The following is a 16,716-nucleotide window of genomic DNA, read 5'->3' on the forward strand; positions in this document are numbered from 1 at the left end:
TCCTGCAGAAAGCGTGCTGCCCCCTCCCCACCTCCTCCAGCTGGGACTGCTCTCTCTCTTCATGGGATTCTGGGGTCATGATCCTCCCGGGGGAGCTGGAGGGGGCGGCTTCTGCAGGGCTTGCTCTTTGGTGCACTGAGCTGCTATTCACCGGCTTCCAACAATAACCACCTTCCTCCTGCCCAGTACAGAGCTGGCCGTGCCTGGTGGGGGGAGGGCTGGGGTCAGTGCCTGCCAAGTGCTCGGGGCTGGGGGCTGAGGGTGTATAAAGGGTGGTGTGTGGGAGCTGGGGACAGCCTCCTAGGACAGCCCTTGGACACTGCTGGCCGTGAGCCCAGAGCCCTGGCCATGAAGATGCTGCTCCTGACCATCGGCCTCAGCCTGGTCGCTGCCCTGCTGGCCCAGGACCCCCTCGACTTGGTCTCAGAGCAGCTGGATGTGAGCTGGAGGGCATGGGTGGGGGGGAGAGGTAGGGTCTGACTGGGGGCTGCCAGGAAGGTCAGGGGTGCTGCCCCTTTGCTCCATGCAGAGCTGGCCAGATGGAAAGGAGAAGCTGCTCTCCAGACCTGGGCCGGGCAGGGGGAGCCTGTGGAACTGATGCCCTGGGGACCCCCGGGCATTTCCAGGCCCCCTGGGTGAGGGTTCTTAGGGGGCCAGGGCCTTGTCCCACGAGAGTGGATATGGGGGTCCAGACAATCGCTGCCCAGTGGCGGGAGCCCAGGAGTGGTTTGTCCTAAGGAGTGTCAGGACCCACTCAAGGTGGGGGTGAAGCCAGGGGCTGGGGGGACCCCGTGCCTTGAGGTTCCTTTGCCCCAGGGACGTGGGTGGGGTTGGGGGAGGGTTTGAGTTGTGGCCCCCCGGGGGACAAGTGGCTCTTATGCCCTTGGCCCTGCCTCAGTTAACAGGGACGTGGTACGTGAAGGCCGTGGTGGACACCAAGGAGATGCCAGTGGAGAAGAGACCCGATAAGGTGTCCCCTCTGATGGTCACTGCCCTGGAGGGTGGGGACCTGGTGATCACCTTCACCATCATGTGAGTAGAAAAGGGCTGCTCCCCACCCATCTCTCCCTCTAACAGGGGGCCCCACACGCAGCCAGTGTGGTGGGAATAGACCAGGGAGCCACTAAAGCGCAGGTGGGGAGGCCATGCAGGGACAGCACTCAGGTGTGCAGGTGCCAGGTGAGCTGAGGCTGCAGGTGTGTTCCTGAGGCTGCAGCCCACGTGCCTTGTGCTCTCCAGGAAGAAGGGCCAGTGCCACGAGAAGAACATCCTGCTGGAGAAAACGGAGGAGCCGGGAAAATACAGGGCATGTGAGTGCCGAGCCCACCACAGGCTGGTAGAGGGTGGGCTGGGGGCTGCCGTGCCCCTGCCTGAGCCGAGGCGCCCCAGGTGGCCCTCCTCCCTGGGGGTCCCTGCCTGTTCTACCCCCAGGAAATGCTGAACTCCCTTCCCAGGGCCCTTGTTGTCCCTGAATGAGTTACCTGACAGCAGATGCCAGGGGTGAGGATGTGCACGGCAGGGAACCGAGGGTTAGGAATCCCGAGGGACAGATGGACATTTGCCCCAGATCCCTGAGCTCCCACACTTGCCATCCTGCCCTGACAGGAAGTGGTCTGTGGGACCCTAACTTGGCTGGGCCCCTTTCCGGAAGAGGCTTCCCCAGGACTTGGGGTCCATGGCTGTGGGGAACAGCCAGGCCTAGGGTCTGGCCAGCCTGGGGCTGGGGGTGCAGGGGGCTCCATGCAGCTAGGAGGCCCCGAAGCCGAAACCTGCCAGACCCGCCCTTACCTGCTCTCCACCTTCTCTGGGAAGAGGACCCTGAAGGCTGTTTTCTCTCTGTCCATCTTCAGTACATTGTAAGAAGGTGGTACAAGTAGAGGAGCTGCCCGTGAAAGACCACTACGTCTTTTACATCGAGGACCAGCGCAGAGGGAGACCTTTTTGCCTGGGAAAACTCATAGGTAAGGGGCCGCATCTCCTGAGCTGCCCCCACCCCAAATCAGCGTCAGCCTCCCCAGCTCCAGGGCAGGAGACCCAGGGCTGCTGAGGGAGGCCTGGTGGTCAGAGCCCTGCAGGGGGCAGCAAGGGGACAGCATCGGGCAAGGTCGGCCATGGCTCTACCTGTAGGGGGATTCCTGCAGCCACCAGCACGGCCTCCCAGGGGCCACTGGGTGTGGGGCTGGGGTCTCCAGGGGGAGGGGAATATTTGCTGGTGAAGGTTTTGTGGAAGTAACCCCCAGGTGGGTGAACTCCAGTATCCTCTGGGCACAGTTCCTCCTCGATGGGGGTCCCCCCAGGTCATAGTGTGATCCGGGAGGTCGGCTTGGCCACCTGGGACACCCCCAGGGGTCCCGAGTGGGTGGGGGCTCCATCCCCTACTCCTGCACACGGGACCTGCTCAGCTGCGGGGGCTCTGTGTGGACGGAGCCCCAGGCTGGACCAGAGCCCTGGCGGCTTTCTGGGGGTTTCCCCTCTGGCTGCCGCCCCCAGGCTGAAGCCCCCTCTCCACCCCAGGTGCTGGCGCCCCCTCCTCCTCCTGGGGTCTGCTCACTGCGGGGCTTCCCAGCCACGCCCAGACCTGGTCCAGGAAGGGCCTTTCCTCCTGGTCTCTCCAAAGGTAGAAATCTGGACGTGAACTTTGAAGCTCTGAAAGAATTTAAGAAATTCACGCAGAGCAAAGGATTCCTTCAGGAGAACATCTTCATCCCTGCCCAGATGGGTAAATGCACTGTGCGGCCGGGGTCCCCCGGGGGAGAAACTTTAGGAGAGCTATGGGCACCTGCAGCCCAGGCTGTGTTTCCCTTTGTCCCCTGTGAGCTGCAGGCAGGGATGGTGTCCACGTCTCCCTGTCCAGGGTGTCTTCTCATCCTTGTTTTCTATGTTTCTACAGAAAGCTGCATACCTGAAGGCAACTAGGGTAAGTGAGCCCTTGGGAGGACGCTGGAAGCCTCCAGAGCCATGTCTCTGGCCCCTCCCATCCTCACAGCAGCACAGACCCCAGGGGGCAGCAGGTGGCCACTCCTGCCCCTGCCCTCAGCTCCCGTCTGTCCCTGGTCATCCCGGGCCCTGCGGGAAGTCCTTTGTTGATCTCAGGACACACGCTGCATCTCTGGGTCCTGCTGACCCCTGTGAGGTTCCTTCTGGGGTGCTCTGCTCCCCAGCCTGGGAGGGGAGTTTCCTCACTCAGCTCCATCCTTACCAACTGCTTCTGGGTGTGGGAGCTGGGCCGTGTCCACTCGTCCTAACTGCCCCTCACCCCATCCCTAGCACAGGGAAGGACTTGCAGGGGCATGCCCTGTTGTGGGGTGCTGGATCCCAGTGGGGCCCGACGCTCCCTCAGGGCCCCCGTCTTCCCAGCAGGGACGCCTGCCCGCGGGCCTGTGTGCAGCCAGTGGAGGGATGCGCTCCTGGCCTGGCCTCTGCCCCTGCAGCTCCCCTCCCCCTGCACCCCCAGTGGCCCCAGGGAGTCTCCTCTTCTTTCCATCATGCCCAGCAGCCCAGGTCTGCACCCTGGAGACCCCTGCCATGCTGCCCCACAGGACCCAGTCCAGCCTGGACCCCTCCCCTCCCTCCTCCCCCACCCCCTGGCCCCACCCCGTCCTGGCCACTTTCTCCTGCCCCTGAATAAAGAGCTTCAGCATTGGCTCTGGCCTCAGCCTGTGTGTGAAGGGGTCTTGGGGTCTGTTTCCTTGGAGACCTGCTGGGGTCCAGCAGGGGAGGGGGCTGAGGGAGGGAGGTGGGGGTCATTCAACCTATGGAGCCAGACCCCAGTGGGCACAGCCTCCCACAGGGTGTGTGGCCGAGCCTGGGCCCGTCCAGGTGGCTGAGAGCTCAGCTCAGCTGGGCAGGGCAGGCCTGGCAGGCTGGTGACCTGAGCAGGTGGAAGCCCCTGGGGAGGGGCAGGCAGCAGGAGCCAGAGAGGGGACTGCAGATCCTGGCTGGATCAAGGCCAAATGGGACTTAGGGGACCCCCTGACACCCTGGGTGCCCTCATTTTGAGCAGGTTTGCAGGGAGGATGCCCAGCCCCTCCCCATCACCTCTCACAGTGAGGCACCCAGACCTTGACCTGCAGTTTGTCCTGCTCCAGGACCTGTGCTGAGAGCTGGCGCTCCTGGAGCACAGGGGACCCTCCTGATCCCTGGAGGGGCCGACAGTGTCGTGGGAGAGGTTGGGCAAAGCCGACAAGGGGTCACCGTGGGAGGGTAAATCCCTGGTTTTCGGACCCACGAATCCAGAATGGATTCTGGAGGGGCCCTGGCCAGGCGTTGCTGCTCCAGAGATTCCAGGACAGGGCCACGAGGGCACGTTCAGCCCTAGATCAGGGCGAGTGCAGGCCCCCACCCAGGAGCCCTTGACCTTCCTGCTTGGTGTCCTCCCCAACATCCACTTTGGTTCACATATTTTTCTTTTAAGCAATTTTATTGGGATATATTAATCTACCATAGAATCCATCCAATATTTACCTTCAATGAGTTTTGCTACAATCACAGAATTGTGCATTCTTCACCACAATCAATATTAGAGCATTTTCATTATTATAAAAATAAAGCCCCTCCCCCAGCACTTCCCTTTCAATCCCTCCAACTAGCCTCTTCGTACATATCTGCTAATTTAATTCCTCCTTTATAAATTCATTATATTTATCCTTTATGTAAATGGAGCCAAACATTATCCTGTACTGTTTATGTGCTTTCTATCACTGTTACTTGGTAGTTCTCTCTTTTTTGCTAATGGGATGAAAATGTATTACTGTATTACTATTCACTATAGACCATAGTTTCCTTTCAATCCATTTTAGTTTAGATACCTGTATTAGTCTGCCAAAGGGATGCTCATGCAAAGTACCAAAAGTCTGTTGGCTTTGCTAAAGAGTATTTATTTGTGGTAAAATCTCACAGTAACAAGGCCCTAAAGAGTCCAGCCCAAGGCTGCTCCCTCACCATAGTCAGTTGACATGTGTAGAAGCAAGATGGCAGGTGACATCTGCGAGGGTTCAGTCTTTCTTTCTCTTCAGGCTGGCATAGGGCTTATTTCTTTCTGGGCTTTCTCAGCTGCTCAGCTGCAAACTATCAGGTGAATGGCTCATCTCTCTCCCTGTGTCTTTTTGAGTGGGTGTCCCTTTATATCAGCCCACCAAGGGGGAGGGACTCAACTGTGAGTCACACCCTACCTACATGGTTAAATCAAAGCCCCTAAATTGATTTAATTAAGTAGGCTTAAAGCCTTTGAATTAAGTACAAACAAAGGGTAACACACCCTGAGGAACAGGCCAGTTTACGAACACGATCATTCTTTTGGGGGATCCACAAAAATAATCTCAAAATGCCACACCACCCTGTTATTAACATTCTGTAATATTAAAGTACACTTGTTCTGCATCACTGAAGAACATTCTTAAATCTGTACTATTGAACACAGCCATCATCTGCAGCAGAGTTCACTATGTGATACAGTTCCTCGTTTCATTCTTTAGCTTTTCTTCTAGTGATATAACAACCCTAAATTTTCCCTTTCAATCACAATCTCCCCCCATATTGGAGCTGCTAAGTACCTTCACCCTACTGTGTTGACATCACCTGTGCCCAATTCCAAGTATTTACATTCAAAGCTAATTACAAATTCTGTCCAAATGAAGCCTCTGTTATCTACTCTTTGTCCTCATTTGTCTTCTAGTTATTAAAGCCATGACTTTGCTCATTTTAATTAGTTTTCATGTGAGATCAAACAGTATTTGTCCTTTGTGTCTGACTCGTTTCACTCAACAAAAGGTCCTCGAGGTGCATCCACATTGTCATATGCTTCATGGCTTCATTTCTTCTTACAGCTGAAAAATACTCCATCGTGTGCATACACCACATTTTGTTCATCCATTCATCTGTTGAGGGACACCTGGGTTATTTCCATCTTCTGCAATTGTGAAAATGCTGCTATGGACATCCGTGTGCAGATGTTTATTGGTGTCCCTGTTTACGGTTTTCTGAGTACGTACCTAGTAGCGGGATTGCTGGATCATGTGGCATCTCCATATTTAACTTCCTGCGGGCCCTCTATATAGTCTTCCACAGCGGCTGCACCATTTTACAACCCACCAGCAGGGGATGAGTGTTCCCATCGCTCCACACCCTCTCCAAACTTCTAGTGCTTTTTAATAGCGGCCATTCTAATAGGTGCGAAATGGTATTTCATTGTTGCTCTGATTTGCATTTCCTTAATACATAATGATGTTGATAGACTTTTCATGTGTTCTTTTTTTTCAGCATTTTTATATCCTCTTTCAAAAAATTCTCTTCATGCCTTTTGCGCAATTATAAATTGGGTGGTTTTTCTTTTTATGCTGGATTTTTCAAAATGACTTTTACTGTTAGTAGTTGGATCTCTGGATATTAAAGCCATATCAGATGTGTGGATTCCAATATTGTCTCCCATTGGGTAGGCTGCCTTTTCACCTTGTTGATGAAGTCCTTTGAAGTACAGAAGTTTTCATATTCAGAAGGTCATGAAATTAAATTAAAAAAATAATAAAAAACCAACTCTAATTACAAGATAGTGAAGATGCTTTCTTATATTTTCTTCTAGATGTTTTATGATTCTGGCTTTTATATTTAGCTCTTTAATCTATTTTGACTTAATTGTTGCATAAGGTGTGAGCTAGGGGTCATCTTCCATTGTTTTGAATATGGATATACAATTATCCCAAAACCATTTCCTGAAGAGACTGTTCTGTCCCAGTTGGATGGGTTAGGTAAACTTGTTGAAAATCAATTGATGTAGATTTGAGAATGTACTTCTTAAGTCTCAATTCTATTCTGTTGATCTATATGTTTATCTTTATGCCATTACCATGTTGTTTTGACCACTGTAGCTTTGTAATATGCTTTAAAGTCAGGAAGTGTGAATCCACTGACTTCATACTTCTTTTTAAAGTAATATGTGGGTATTCAGTTTCTCTTCTCTTCCAAAATGAATTTGGTAATTGACTTTCCCACTTCTGTAAAGTAGACTTGGAATTTTCACTGAGATCGCATTGAAGCTATAAGTGAATTTGGATAGAACTGACATCTTAATGATGTTTAGTCTTCCATTCCAAGAACACTAAGCGTCCTTCCATGTATCAGGTCTTCTTTGGTTACTTTTAGCAATGTTTTGTAGTTTTCTGAGTACAGATCCTTTATATCCTTGCTTAAATTTACTAATAGATATTTGATTCTTTTAGTTGCTATTGTGAATGGCATTTGTTTCCTGATTTCCTTGTCAGATAGTTAATTTTTGGTATACAAGAACACAACTAGATTTCCATGTGTTGATCTTGTATCCACCACTTTGCCAAATTTGGTTATTAGCTCTAGTAGCTTTGTTGTTGATTTTTTGGGAGATTCTGAATAGGGGATCATGCATCTGCAAATATTGAAAGTTTACTTCTTCCTTTCCAATTTGGATTCTTTTATTTCTTTTTGAGCCTAATTTCTCCAGCTCAAACTTCTAGCACTGTTGAATAACAGTGGAGAGAGCGGTCATCCTTGCCTTGTTCCAGATCTTAGAGGGAAAGGTTTCACCATTGATATGGTGTTTGCTGAGGGTTTACACATATGCTCAGTTTCATGTTGAGGAAGATTCCTTCTCTTCCTATCTTTTAGTGCTCTTATCAAGAAAGAATGCTGGGATTTTCCAAAAGACTTTTCTGCATTGTGTGAGAAGATTGTGTGTTTTCCTCCTTCAATGTGATAATATGGTATATGATATTAAGTCATTTTCTTCCTTTGAAACACCATTGTATGCCTTGATCATGGTGTGTAATTCTTTCAATGTGCTGATGGATTCCATTTGTGAGTATTTTAATGAGGATTTTTGCATCTGTATTTATTTTCTTGTAATGTCTTTTTTTGGCCTTTATTATTTTTTAAATGTTACATTAAAAAAATATGAGGTCCCCATATACCCCCCTCCCTCTCACCCTACTCTTCCCCCCATAACAACAACCTCCTCCATCATCATGAGACATTCATTACACTTGGCGAATACATCTCTGAGCACTGCTGCACCTCAAGGTCAATGGTCCACACCATAGCCCACAGGCTCCCCCAGTCCACCCAGTGGGCCATGGGAGGACATACAATGTCTGGTAACTGTTCCTGCAGCACCACTCAGGACAACTCCAACCCAGAAAATGCCCCCAAATCACATCTCTTCCTCCTAATCCCTACCCCCAGCAGCCACCATGGCCACTTTCTCCACAACAATGCCATATTTTCCTCAATTACTAATCACAAAGCTCATGTATAGAACATCAATAAGTCCACTCTAATCCATACTGTATTCCTCCACCCTGAGGACCTTAGAATGGTTGTGTCCTCTCCACATCTATGTCATGAGGGGCTTAGATTCCACATGGATGCAATTCTCCTGCTTTCAGTTGTAGGCACTCTTGGCTCCCTGGTGTGGTGGTTGACCTTCTTCACCTCCATGTTAGATGAGTGGGGTAAGTCCAATAAAAGAGAGTGTAGAAGTTGAAAGTCTGTTGAGGCTCAGGACCTGGCTATCACATGGTCAGTCCAGAGATTCAGGTCCCCTGGTTATACACTAAACCCCAGTACCAACTACAGTTCTGGTAAAAACAACAGGACAGGCTTGTGGAAAGAGGTCACATCTGAGTCCAGCTCCATCACACAGAAACACAAACTCCAAAGTAGGGCCAACTGACATGGCACTGAACTCCATCTGCCACGACCATAGAACCTGTGTGTCTCTGCAGCCCTCAGCAGAACCAGTACGTGGTGTTACATCTACTTTATCTGTCTCTGGGACTCTGCTCAGGTGTGCATAAGCGCAACACCTCTGAAAACATCCTGGCTCTTTTTGGAGACTCATAGCCATATAAACTCATTTGTCCTTTCCATTTCCCCCCTTTTTCTGGTCAAAAAGCATTTTTAACTCCTGGTATTATACATAGACTGAGATATTCTGCTGGTCTGAGTTGAATCTTTTATTCAAGGTCATTTTCTAGTTACATCATCAGCTGGTACTTGGTAGTAATCCCTTGGTGCCAGGGAGGCTCATCCCCGGGAGTCATGTCCCATGCTGGGGGGAAGGCAATGCATTTACATGCTGAGTTTGGCTTCGAGACTGGCCACATTTAAGCAACATGGAGGCTCTCAGGAGGTAACTCTTAGGCACCCCGCAGCTCTAGGCCTTGTTCTTATTTCAGGTGCACAGGCTTACAAGCATAGTCATTAGGATGAAGGGCTCATTGTTGGACTTTCCTTCTTTTTTGGTCTTTGCTGTTGCACTTGGGGGCTTGGTGCTCTTCCTTTAGGGACTGTGATAGAGCTCCCCTGGCTAGCAACTCAGCACTTCCTCAGTTGTTGTTTTTAATTGTTTCCACTATGAAAATATCCAAACATTTTTACGTACCCTGGATATATGCCCTGGAGAACTCCCTCCCAACCATGTGTGCCCTTTCAGTAACATCCCAAACCAGTATTCCTCCCATGCCATTGTTGAACCTCTCTGTGATTCAAAACTTCTTCAGAAATGAAGTCCAATGTATTGCCAGGTTCCATTAATAGTAAAATGAAATATAGTGATGAGTTTAAAGGTAAGATGTAGAATACATATTAATTTAGAAAAAATAATGTAAAAATAAATTGGGGTATCAAAAAATTAAAAAATGCAAAAGCTTCATTTTTGATGTTTTGCCTTCCATTACTGCAATATGTGTTGCCCTGTATGCACATTGGCAAGGCACTTCTTCCGTCTTTTCCTCAGTGTCTACGTACTTTATTTTTCTTTTCTTTTTTTCCCCCTAATTATTAAGTTTGTCTCCACAAAAGATTTAGATCACATTAATTCATATACAATATACAGTACTCCGACATATCCAACATAAAACCCTTTTCCCTTCCACAGCAATAATCTTTTTACATGGTCATCCTATATTTACTGAAACTGATGTACAGATATTGAGCAATAGCTTTCAAACAAGGTAACATTTGGGTTTACATTGTGGTTTATATTTTAGACTATACAATTTTCTATATTTTTAGTTATCTTATGTTTTACATTATGATTTATATTTTAGCCTATCAGCCCCTATATATTTTTTTTCAATAGGCATGAAGAATTTAATTCTCTTCTTACAATTTTACACATCTAAAATATTGGAATACTTTTCCACAGGCTAGTTTCTAGCTTTGTACATTACTTTTTTTTTTTTCATTTGCAAAGGAGAAAATTTCTTTTTATTTTATTTCTTTTTATTTTTTGTCTTTATTCATTTTTTAAATATTACATTAAAAAAATATGAGGTCCCCTTACATCCCCCACCTCCCACCCCACTCCTCCCCCCATAGCAATATTCTCCTCCATCATCATGACACATTCATTGCATTTGATGAACACATCTCTGAGCATCATTGCACCTCATGGTCAATGGTCCACATCATGGCCCACATTCTCCCACGTTCCATCCAGTGGGCCATGGGAGGACATACAATGTCCAGTAATTGTCCCTGCAGCACTACCCAGGACAGCTCCAAGTTCTGAAAATGCCTCCACATCTCATCTCTTCCTCCCATTCCCCACACCCAGCAGCCACCATGGCCACTTTCTCCACACCAATGCCACATTTTCTTTGATTACTAATCACAATAGTTCATGAATAAATATCAGTAAGTCCACTCTAATCCATATTCTATTCCTCCATCCTGTGGACCTTGGATTGGTTGTGTCCATCCCACATCTATATCAAGAGGGGCCTTAGATTCCACATGGATGCTGGATGCAATCCTCCTGCTTTCAGTTGTAGGCACTCTTGGCTCCATGGAGTGGTGGTTGACCTTCTTCAACTCCATGTTAGCTGAGTGGGGTAAGTCCAATAAACCAGAGTTAGGAGCTGAAGTCTGTTGAGGCTCAGGGACTGGCTATCATATGGTCAGTCCAGAGATTCAGGTCCACTGGGTATATATTAAACCCCAGCACCAACTACAATTCTGTTAAAGTAACAGGAAAGGCTTGTGAAAAAAGATCACATCTGAGTCCAGCTCCATAACACAGAAACACAAACTCCAAGGAAGGGCCAACTGACATGGCACTGAACTCCATCTGCCATGACCATAGAACCTGTGGTCTCTGTAGCCTTCAGAAGAACTAATACCCGGGGTTGAATCTACTTTATCTGTCTCTGGGACTCTGCTGAGGTGTGCATAAGGGCGACCCCTCTGATAATCTCCCAGCTCTTTTTTGGAGACTCATAGCCATATAAACTCATTTGTCCTTTCCATTTCCCCCTTGATTCAGGTCAAAAAGCATTTTTAACTCCTGTTATTATATGTATACTGAGATAATCTGCTGGTCCGAGTTGAACCTTTTATTCAAGGTCCTTTTCTAGTCATATCATCAGCTGGTACTTGGTAGTAATCCCTTGGTGCCAGAGAGGCTCATCCCCAGGAGTCATGTCCCATGCTGGGGGGAAGGCAACGCATTTACATGCTGAGTTTGGCTTCGAGACTTGCCACATTTGAGCAACACGGAGGCTGTCAGGAGGCAACTTTTAGGCACACAACTTTTAGGCTCTAGGCCTTGTTGTTATTTCAAGTGCACAGGCTCATAAGCATAGTCATTAGTATCAAGGGCTCATTGTTGGACTTTCATTCTTTTTTGGTTATTGCTTTTGCCCTTAGGGTATAGTTGCTGTTCCTTTAGGGACTGTGATAGAGCTCCCCTGGCTAGGAACTCAGCACTCCCTCAGTTGTTGTTTTTAATTTTGTCCACTATGAAAATATCCAAACATTTTTATGTACCCTGGAGAACTCCCTGCCAACCATGTTTCCCCTGTCAATAACATCCCAAACCAGTATTCCTCCACTGCCATTGTTGAACCCTCTGTGACCCAAAACTTCTTGAAAAGTGAAGCCCAGTATATTGCCAGGTTCCCTTAACAGTAAAATGGAATATAGCGATGAGTTTAAAGGTTAGATATAGAATATATATTAGTTTGGAAATATTCTCCATTCTATCTTTTTCTTTTCTTTTTTCTAATTATTAAGCTTATCTTCAAAAGAGTTTTTGATCACAGTATTTCATATATACAATATACAGTACTCCCACATATCCAACATAAAACCTTTTCCCTTCCACAGTAATAATCTTTTTACATATTCATACTATATTTACTGAAACTGATGTACAGATATTGAGACAATAACTTTCAAACAGGGTAACATTTGTGTTTACATTGTGGTTTATATTTTAGAATATACAATTTTCTAAATTTTTAGCTAACTTATGTTTTACATTATGATTTACATTTTAGCCTATCAGCCCCTATATATTTTTGGTTTAATTTAACATGTCTTATATCCATCCTTGCATAAGGTAGTGGAACATTTCTATTGCCCACACAGTTACATTGATTCCATCTATTCAATGCCTCTTTCCCCGTCCCATCAGGGCGCAAAAGTGACAGTCAATCTTCATTGTTTGAAGGGTCATGTTCAGAGATAATTGCAACAGTTTTGAGGGCTTGACATGCTCAATTGCCCTAACGCATTGGGAGCCACCATTTCTCTCGAGAGATACAATTCCCTGTATTGAGAACATCAGTCCTCCCCAGGATGTGGGTATACCTTCACTCTCATTGAATGGTCTCCATCCAATGATATAATCCACTATGACAAAATGAGCACTCACACACGCCCTAGAAGCCTGTCCTGTGTCAGATTCTCCCCTTTAAGATCTTAAACAGGTAGCCTTCCTTATTATATATTTGAAAAGTTTTCTCAAATTTATACTCTCAACCACATACTTGACAATGTCCTATGTTCATATGTTCCTTCCCCCTCCCCCTATATTCTTGGGCAATATTACCCATCCTCCTCTCCCTAGCCCCCTTCTAGCCCAAAAAGCCCCACCCAAAGGTAGCCTATGCATCCATTTTATCCCTTCCTTGTTCAAATACTTACCTCCAGCTTATCATAGATTTCACCCAGGTAGGTGAGAGCTCGCAGCCTTCCTCCTCCCCCCAAATTCTTTTAAGGCTATCATCCTCTCTAGCTCTCTGAGGCAGCTTGCTTTAGTTATTTAACATCATCGAGGTCATGTAGAATTTGTCCTTCAATACCTGGGTTGTTTCACTCAACATAAGGTTCTCAAGATTCATCCATGTTATCACATGTGTTTATATTGTATTTGTTCTTAAAGCTGAGTAATATTCCATCATATGTATATACTGCATTTTATTTATCCATTCATCTGTTGATGGGCATTTGGGTTGATTCCAACTTTTGGTGATAGTGAGCAATGCTGCCATGAACATTGGTGTGCATATATCAGTTTGTGTCCTTGTTTTCAGGTTCTCCTGGCTATATACCCAGCAGTGGAATTGCTGGGTCATATGGCAAGTCTATAGCTAGTTTTTCGAGAAACCGCCAAACTGTCCTCCAGAATGGCTGGATCCTTCTGCATTCCCACCAGCAGTGGATAAGTGTTCCCATTCCTCCACATCCTCTCCATCACTTGTAGTCTTCTCTTTTTTTGATAGCTGCCAATCTTATATGAGAAAGATGGTATCTCATTGTAGTTTTGAATTGCATTCCCCTAATAGCTAGAAATTTGGAGTATTTTTTCATGTGGTTTTTGGCCATTTGTGTTTCTTCCTTGGAGAAGTGTCTGTTTAAATCTTTTTCCCATTTTTAAAATGTGTTGTTTGCCTTTTTATTTTCAAGATATAGGAGTTCTTTGTATATACCGCTTATAAGTTTCCTCTCAGATATATGGTTACCAAATATTTTCTCCTATTGTGTAGGCTCTCTTTTCATTTTCGTGACAAAGTCCTTTGAGGTGCAGAAGGCTTTTGTCTTGAGGAAGTCCCATTTATCTATTTGTTCTTTTGCTGCTCGTGCTTTTGGTGTGAAGTTCATGAAGCCATTTCCTATTACAAGGTCCTGTAGATGCTTCCATACACTGCTTTCCAAAGTCTTTATGGTCTTGGCTCTTATGGTCTTTGATCCATCTTGAGTTGATTTTTGTATAAGGTATGAGTTGGTAACCCTCTTTCATTCTTTTACATATGGATATCCAGTTCTCTAGGTACCATTTGTTGAATAGGCCATTCTCTCCCAGTTGAGAGGGTTTGGTGGCTTTATCAAATGTTATATGACTGTATATATGAGGATCTATATCAGAACTCTCAGTTCGGTTCCATTGGTCTGTGTGTCTCTCCTTGTGCCAGTACCATGCTGTCTTCACTTCTGTAGCTTTGTAGTATGTTTTGAAGCCAGGTAGTGTGATTCCTCCTACTTCCTTTTTCTTTTTCAATATGTCTTTGGCTATTCGGGGCCTCTTTCCTTTCCAAATAAATTTCATAGCTAGTTTTTCTAGTTCATTAAAAAATGTTGTGTTGGTTTTTATTGGGATTGCATTGGATGTGTAGATCAGTTTTGGTAGGGTAGACATCTTAATAATATTTAGTCTTCCTATCCATGAACAGGGAATATTCTTCCATTTATTTAGGTCTTCTTTGATTTCCTTGAACACTGTTGTATAGTTCTCTGTGTAAAAGTTTTTTTCTTCTTTAGTTAAATTTATTCCTAGATATTTGATTTTTTAATTTACTATTGTAAATGGTATTTGTTTCTTGATTTCTTCCTGAGCTTGCTCATTATTTGTGTGCAGAAATCCTACTGATTTTTGTGCATTGATCTTATAACCTGTGACTTTACTAAACTCATTTATAAGTTCTAGAAGCTTTGTTGTAGACCTCTCAGGGTTTTATATGTATAGGATCATGTCATCTGCAAGTAATGAAATTTTGACTTCTTCCTTTCCAATTTGAGTGCCGTTTATATCTGGTTCTTGCCTCATTGCTCGAGCAAGTACTTCTAAGACAATGTTAAATAGAAGAGGTGATAGTGGGCATCCTTGTCTTGTTCCTGATCTTAGAGGGAAGAATTTTAGGATTTCACCATTGTAAAAGTTGGCTGTGGGTTTTTCATATATACTGTTTATATTGTTCAGAAAATTTCCTTGTATTCCAATCTTTTGCAGTGCTTTTATCAAGAAAGGACGCTGTATTTTGTCAAACGCTTTTTCTACATTTATGGATATAATCATGTGATTTTTTCTCTCCAATCTGTTTATATGGTGTATTACATTGATTGACTTTTTTATGTTGAACCATCTTCGCATACCCGGAATGAATCCCACTTGGTCATGGTGTATAATTCATTTAATGTGTTGTTGAATATGGTTAGCAAGTATTTTGTTGAGGATTTTTGCGTCTAGGTTCGTTAGAGAAATTGGTCTGTAATTTTCCTTTCTTGTGGTGTCTTTATTTGGCTTTGGTACTAGTGTAATGTTGGCATCATAGAATGAGTTAGGTAATTTTCCTTCTGTTTTGATTTTTTGGAAGAGTTTCAGCAGGATTGGCTTTAGTTCTTTCTGCAATGTTTTGTAGAATTCACCTGTGAAGTCGTCTGGCCCTGGGCTCTTCTTAGTTGGGAGGTTTTCAATGACTGATTCTATCTCTTTACTTGTGATTGATTTGTTGAGATCGTCAATTTCTTCTTTCATCAATATAGGCTGCTTATGTGATTCTAGGAATTTGTTCATTTCCTCTAAATTGTCATTTTTGTTGGGATGTAGTTTTTCAAAGTATCCTCTTATGATCATCTTTATTTCTGTGGGGTCAGTGGTGATATCTCCTTTCTCCTTTCTTATTTTGTGTATTTGCATCTTCTCTCTTTTTTTCTTTGTTAGTTTAGCTAAGGGTTTGTCAATTTTATTGATTTTTTTTTCAAAGAACCAGCTCTTGGGTTTGTTTATCTTTTCAAGTGCTTTCTTATGTTCTATTTCATTTAGTTCTGCTCTTATCTTTGTTCTTTATTTCTTCTTCCAGTGAGGTTACTTTGTTGTTTTTTTACTAATTCCTCCAAATGTGTAGTTAGTTCTTCAATTTTTGATCTTTCTTCTTTTTTGATGTATGAATTTATAGATATAAATTTCCCTCTCAGTACTGCTTTTGCTGCATCCCATAAGTTTTCTTATTTGTTATTATTTTCAGTAGTATCAAGGTAGTTATTAATTTCTTTTGAGATTTCCTCCTTGACCCACTGTTTTTTTAAGAGTGTGCTGTTTAATTTTCATTATCTTGGTGTGAAATCTGGACCTCTGGCCCTTGCAGATTTCCAGCTTCATTCCACTGTGGTCAGAGCTATTATTTTGTATGATTTCGATCTTTCTGAATTCATTGAGACTTTCCTTGTGGCCTAGCATATGGTCTATCTTGGAGAATGACCCATGTGCACTTGAGAAAAATGTATATCCTGCTGTGTTTGGGTGTAATGATCTGTATATGTCTATTAGATCCAGCTCTTCTAATATACTGTTCAAATATTTTGTTTCTTAATGATTCTCTTTTGAGATGTTCTGTCCAGAGTTGATAGTGGTGTATTAAAATCCCCCACTATAATTGTAGGTACATCTATTCTTTCACTTAGTTTTTCCAGCGTTTGCCTCATGTATTTAGAGGTGCCCTTGATAGGAGCATAAATATTTGATTGTTTGTTCTTTTTGAGAGATTGTCCCTTTCACTAATATGTAGTATCCTTCTTTGTCTCTCACAATTGTTTCACATTTAAAGTCTACTTTGTCTGATATTAATATAGCTACTCCTGTCTTTTCTTGGTTATTGTTTGCTTATAAGATTTCTTTCCAGCCATTAA

The 16,716-nt window shown here is 44.8% G+C and overlaps 1 protein-coding gene across 1 annotated transcript in view; it reads left to right on the forward strand.

Moving 5' to 3' along the window:
* Positions 1–348: 348 nt before the first annotated feature.
* LOC101442202 (odorant-binding protein 2b-like) overlaps positions 349–16,716 on the forward strand; it is a 28,087-nt gene continuing 11,719 nt past the window's right edge. The window contains exons 1-5 of the mRNA XM_012520322.2: positions 349–438; positions 899–1,032; positions 1,240–1,310; positions 1,851–1,961; positions 2,618–2,730. Coding sequence (XP_012375776.2) covers positions 349–438; positions 899–1,032; positions 1,240–1,310; positions 1,851–1,961; positions 2,618–2,730 — 519 coding nt within the window. The remainder of the gene's footprint in view (positions 439–898; positions 1,033–1,239; positions 1,311–1,850; positions 1,962–2,617; positions 2,731–16,716) is intronic.

Source organism: Dasypus novemcinctus, chromosome 8, assembly GCF_030445035.2.
Source record: "Dasypus novemcinctus isolate mDasNov1 chromosome 8, mDasNov1.1.hap2, whole genome shotgun sequence".
NCBI lineage: Eukaryota > Metazoa > Chordata > Mammalia > Cingulata > Dasypodidae > Dasypus > Dasypus novemcinctus.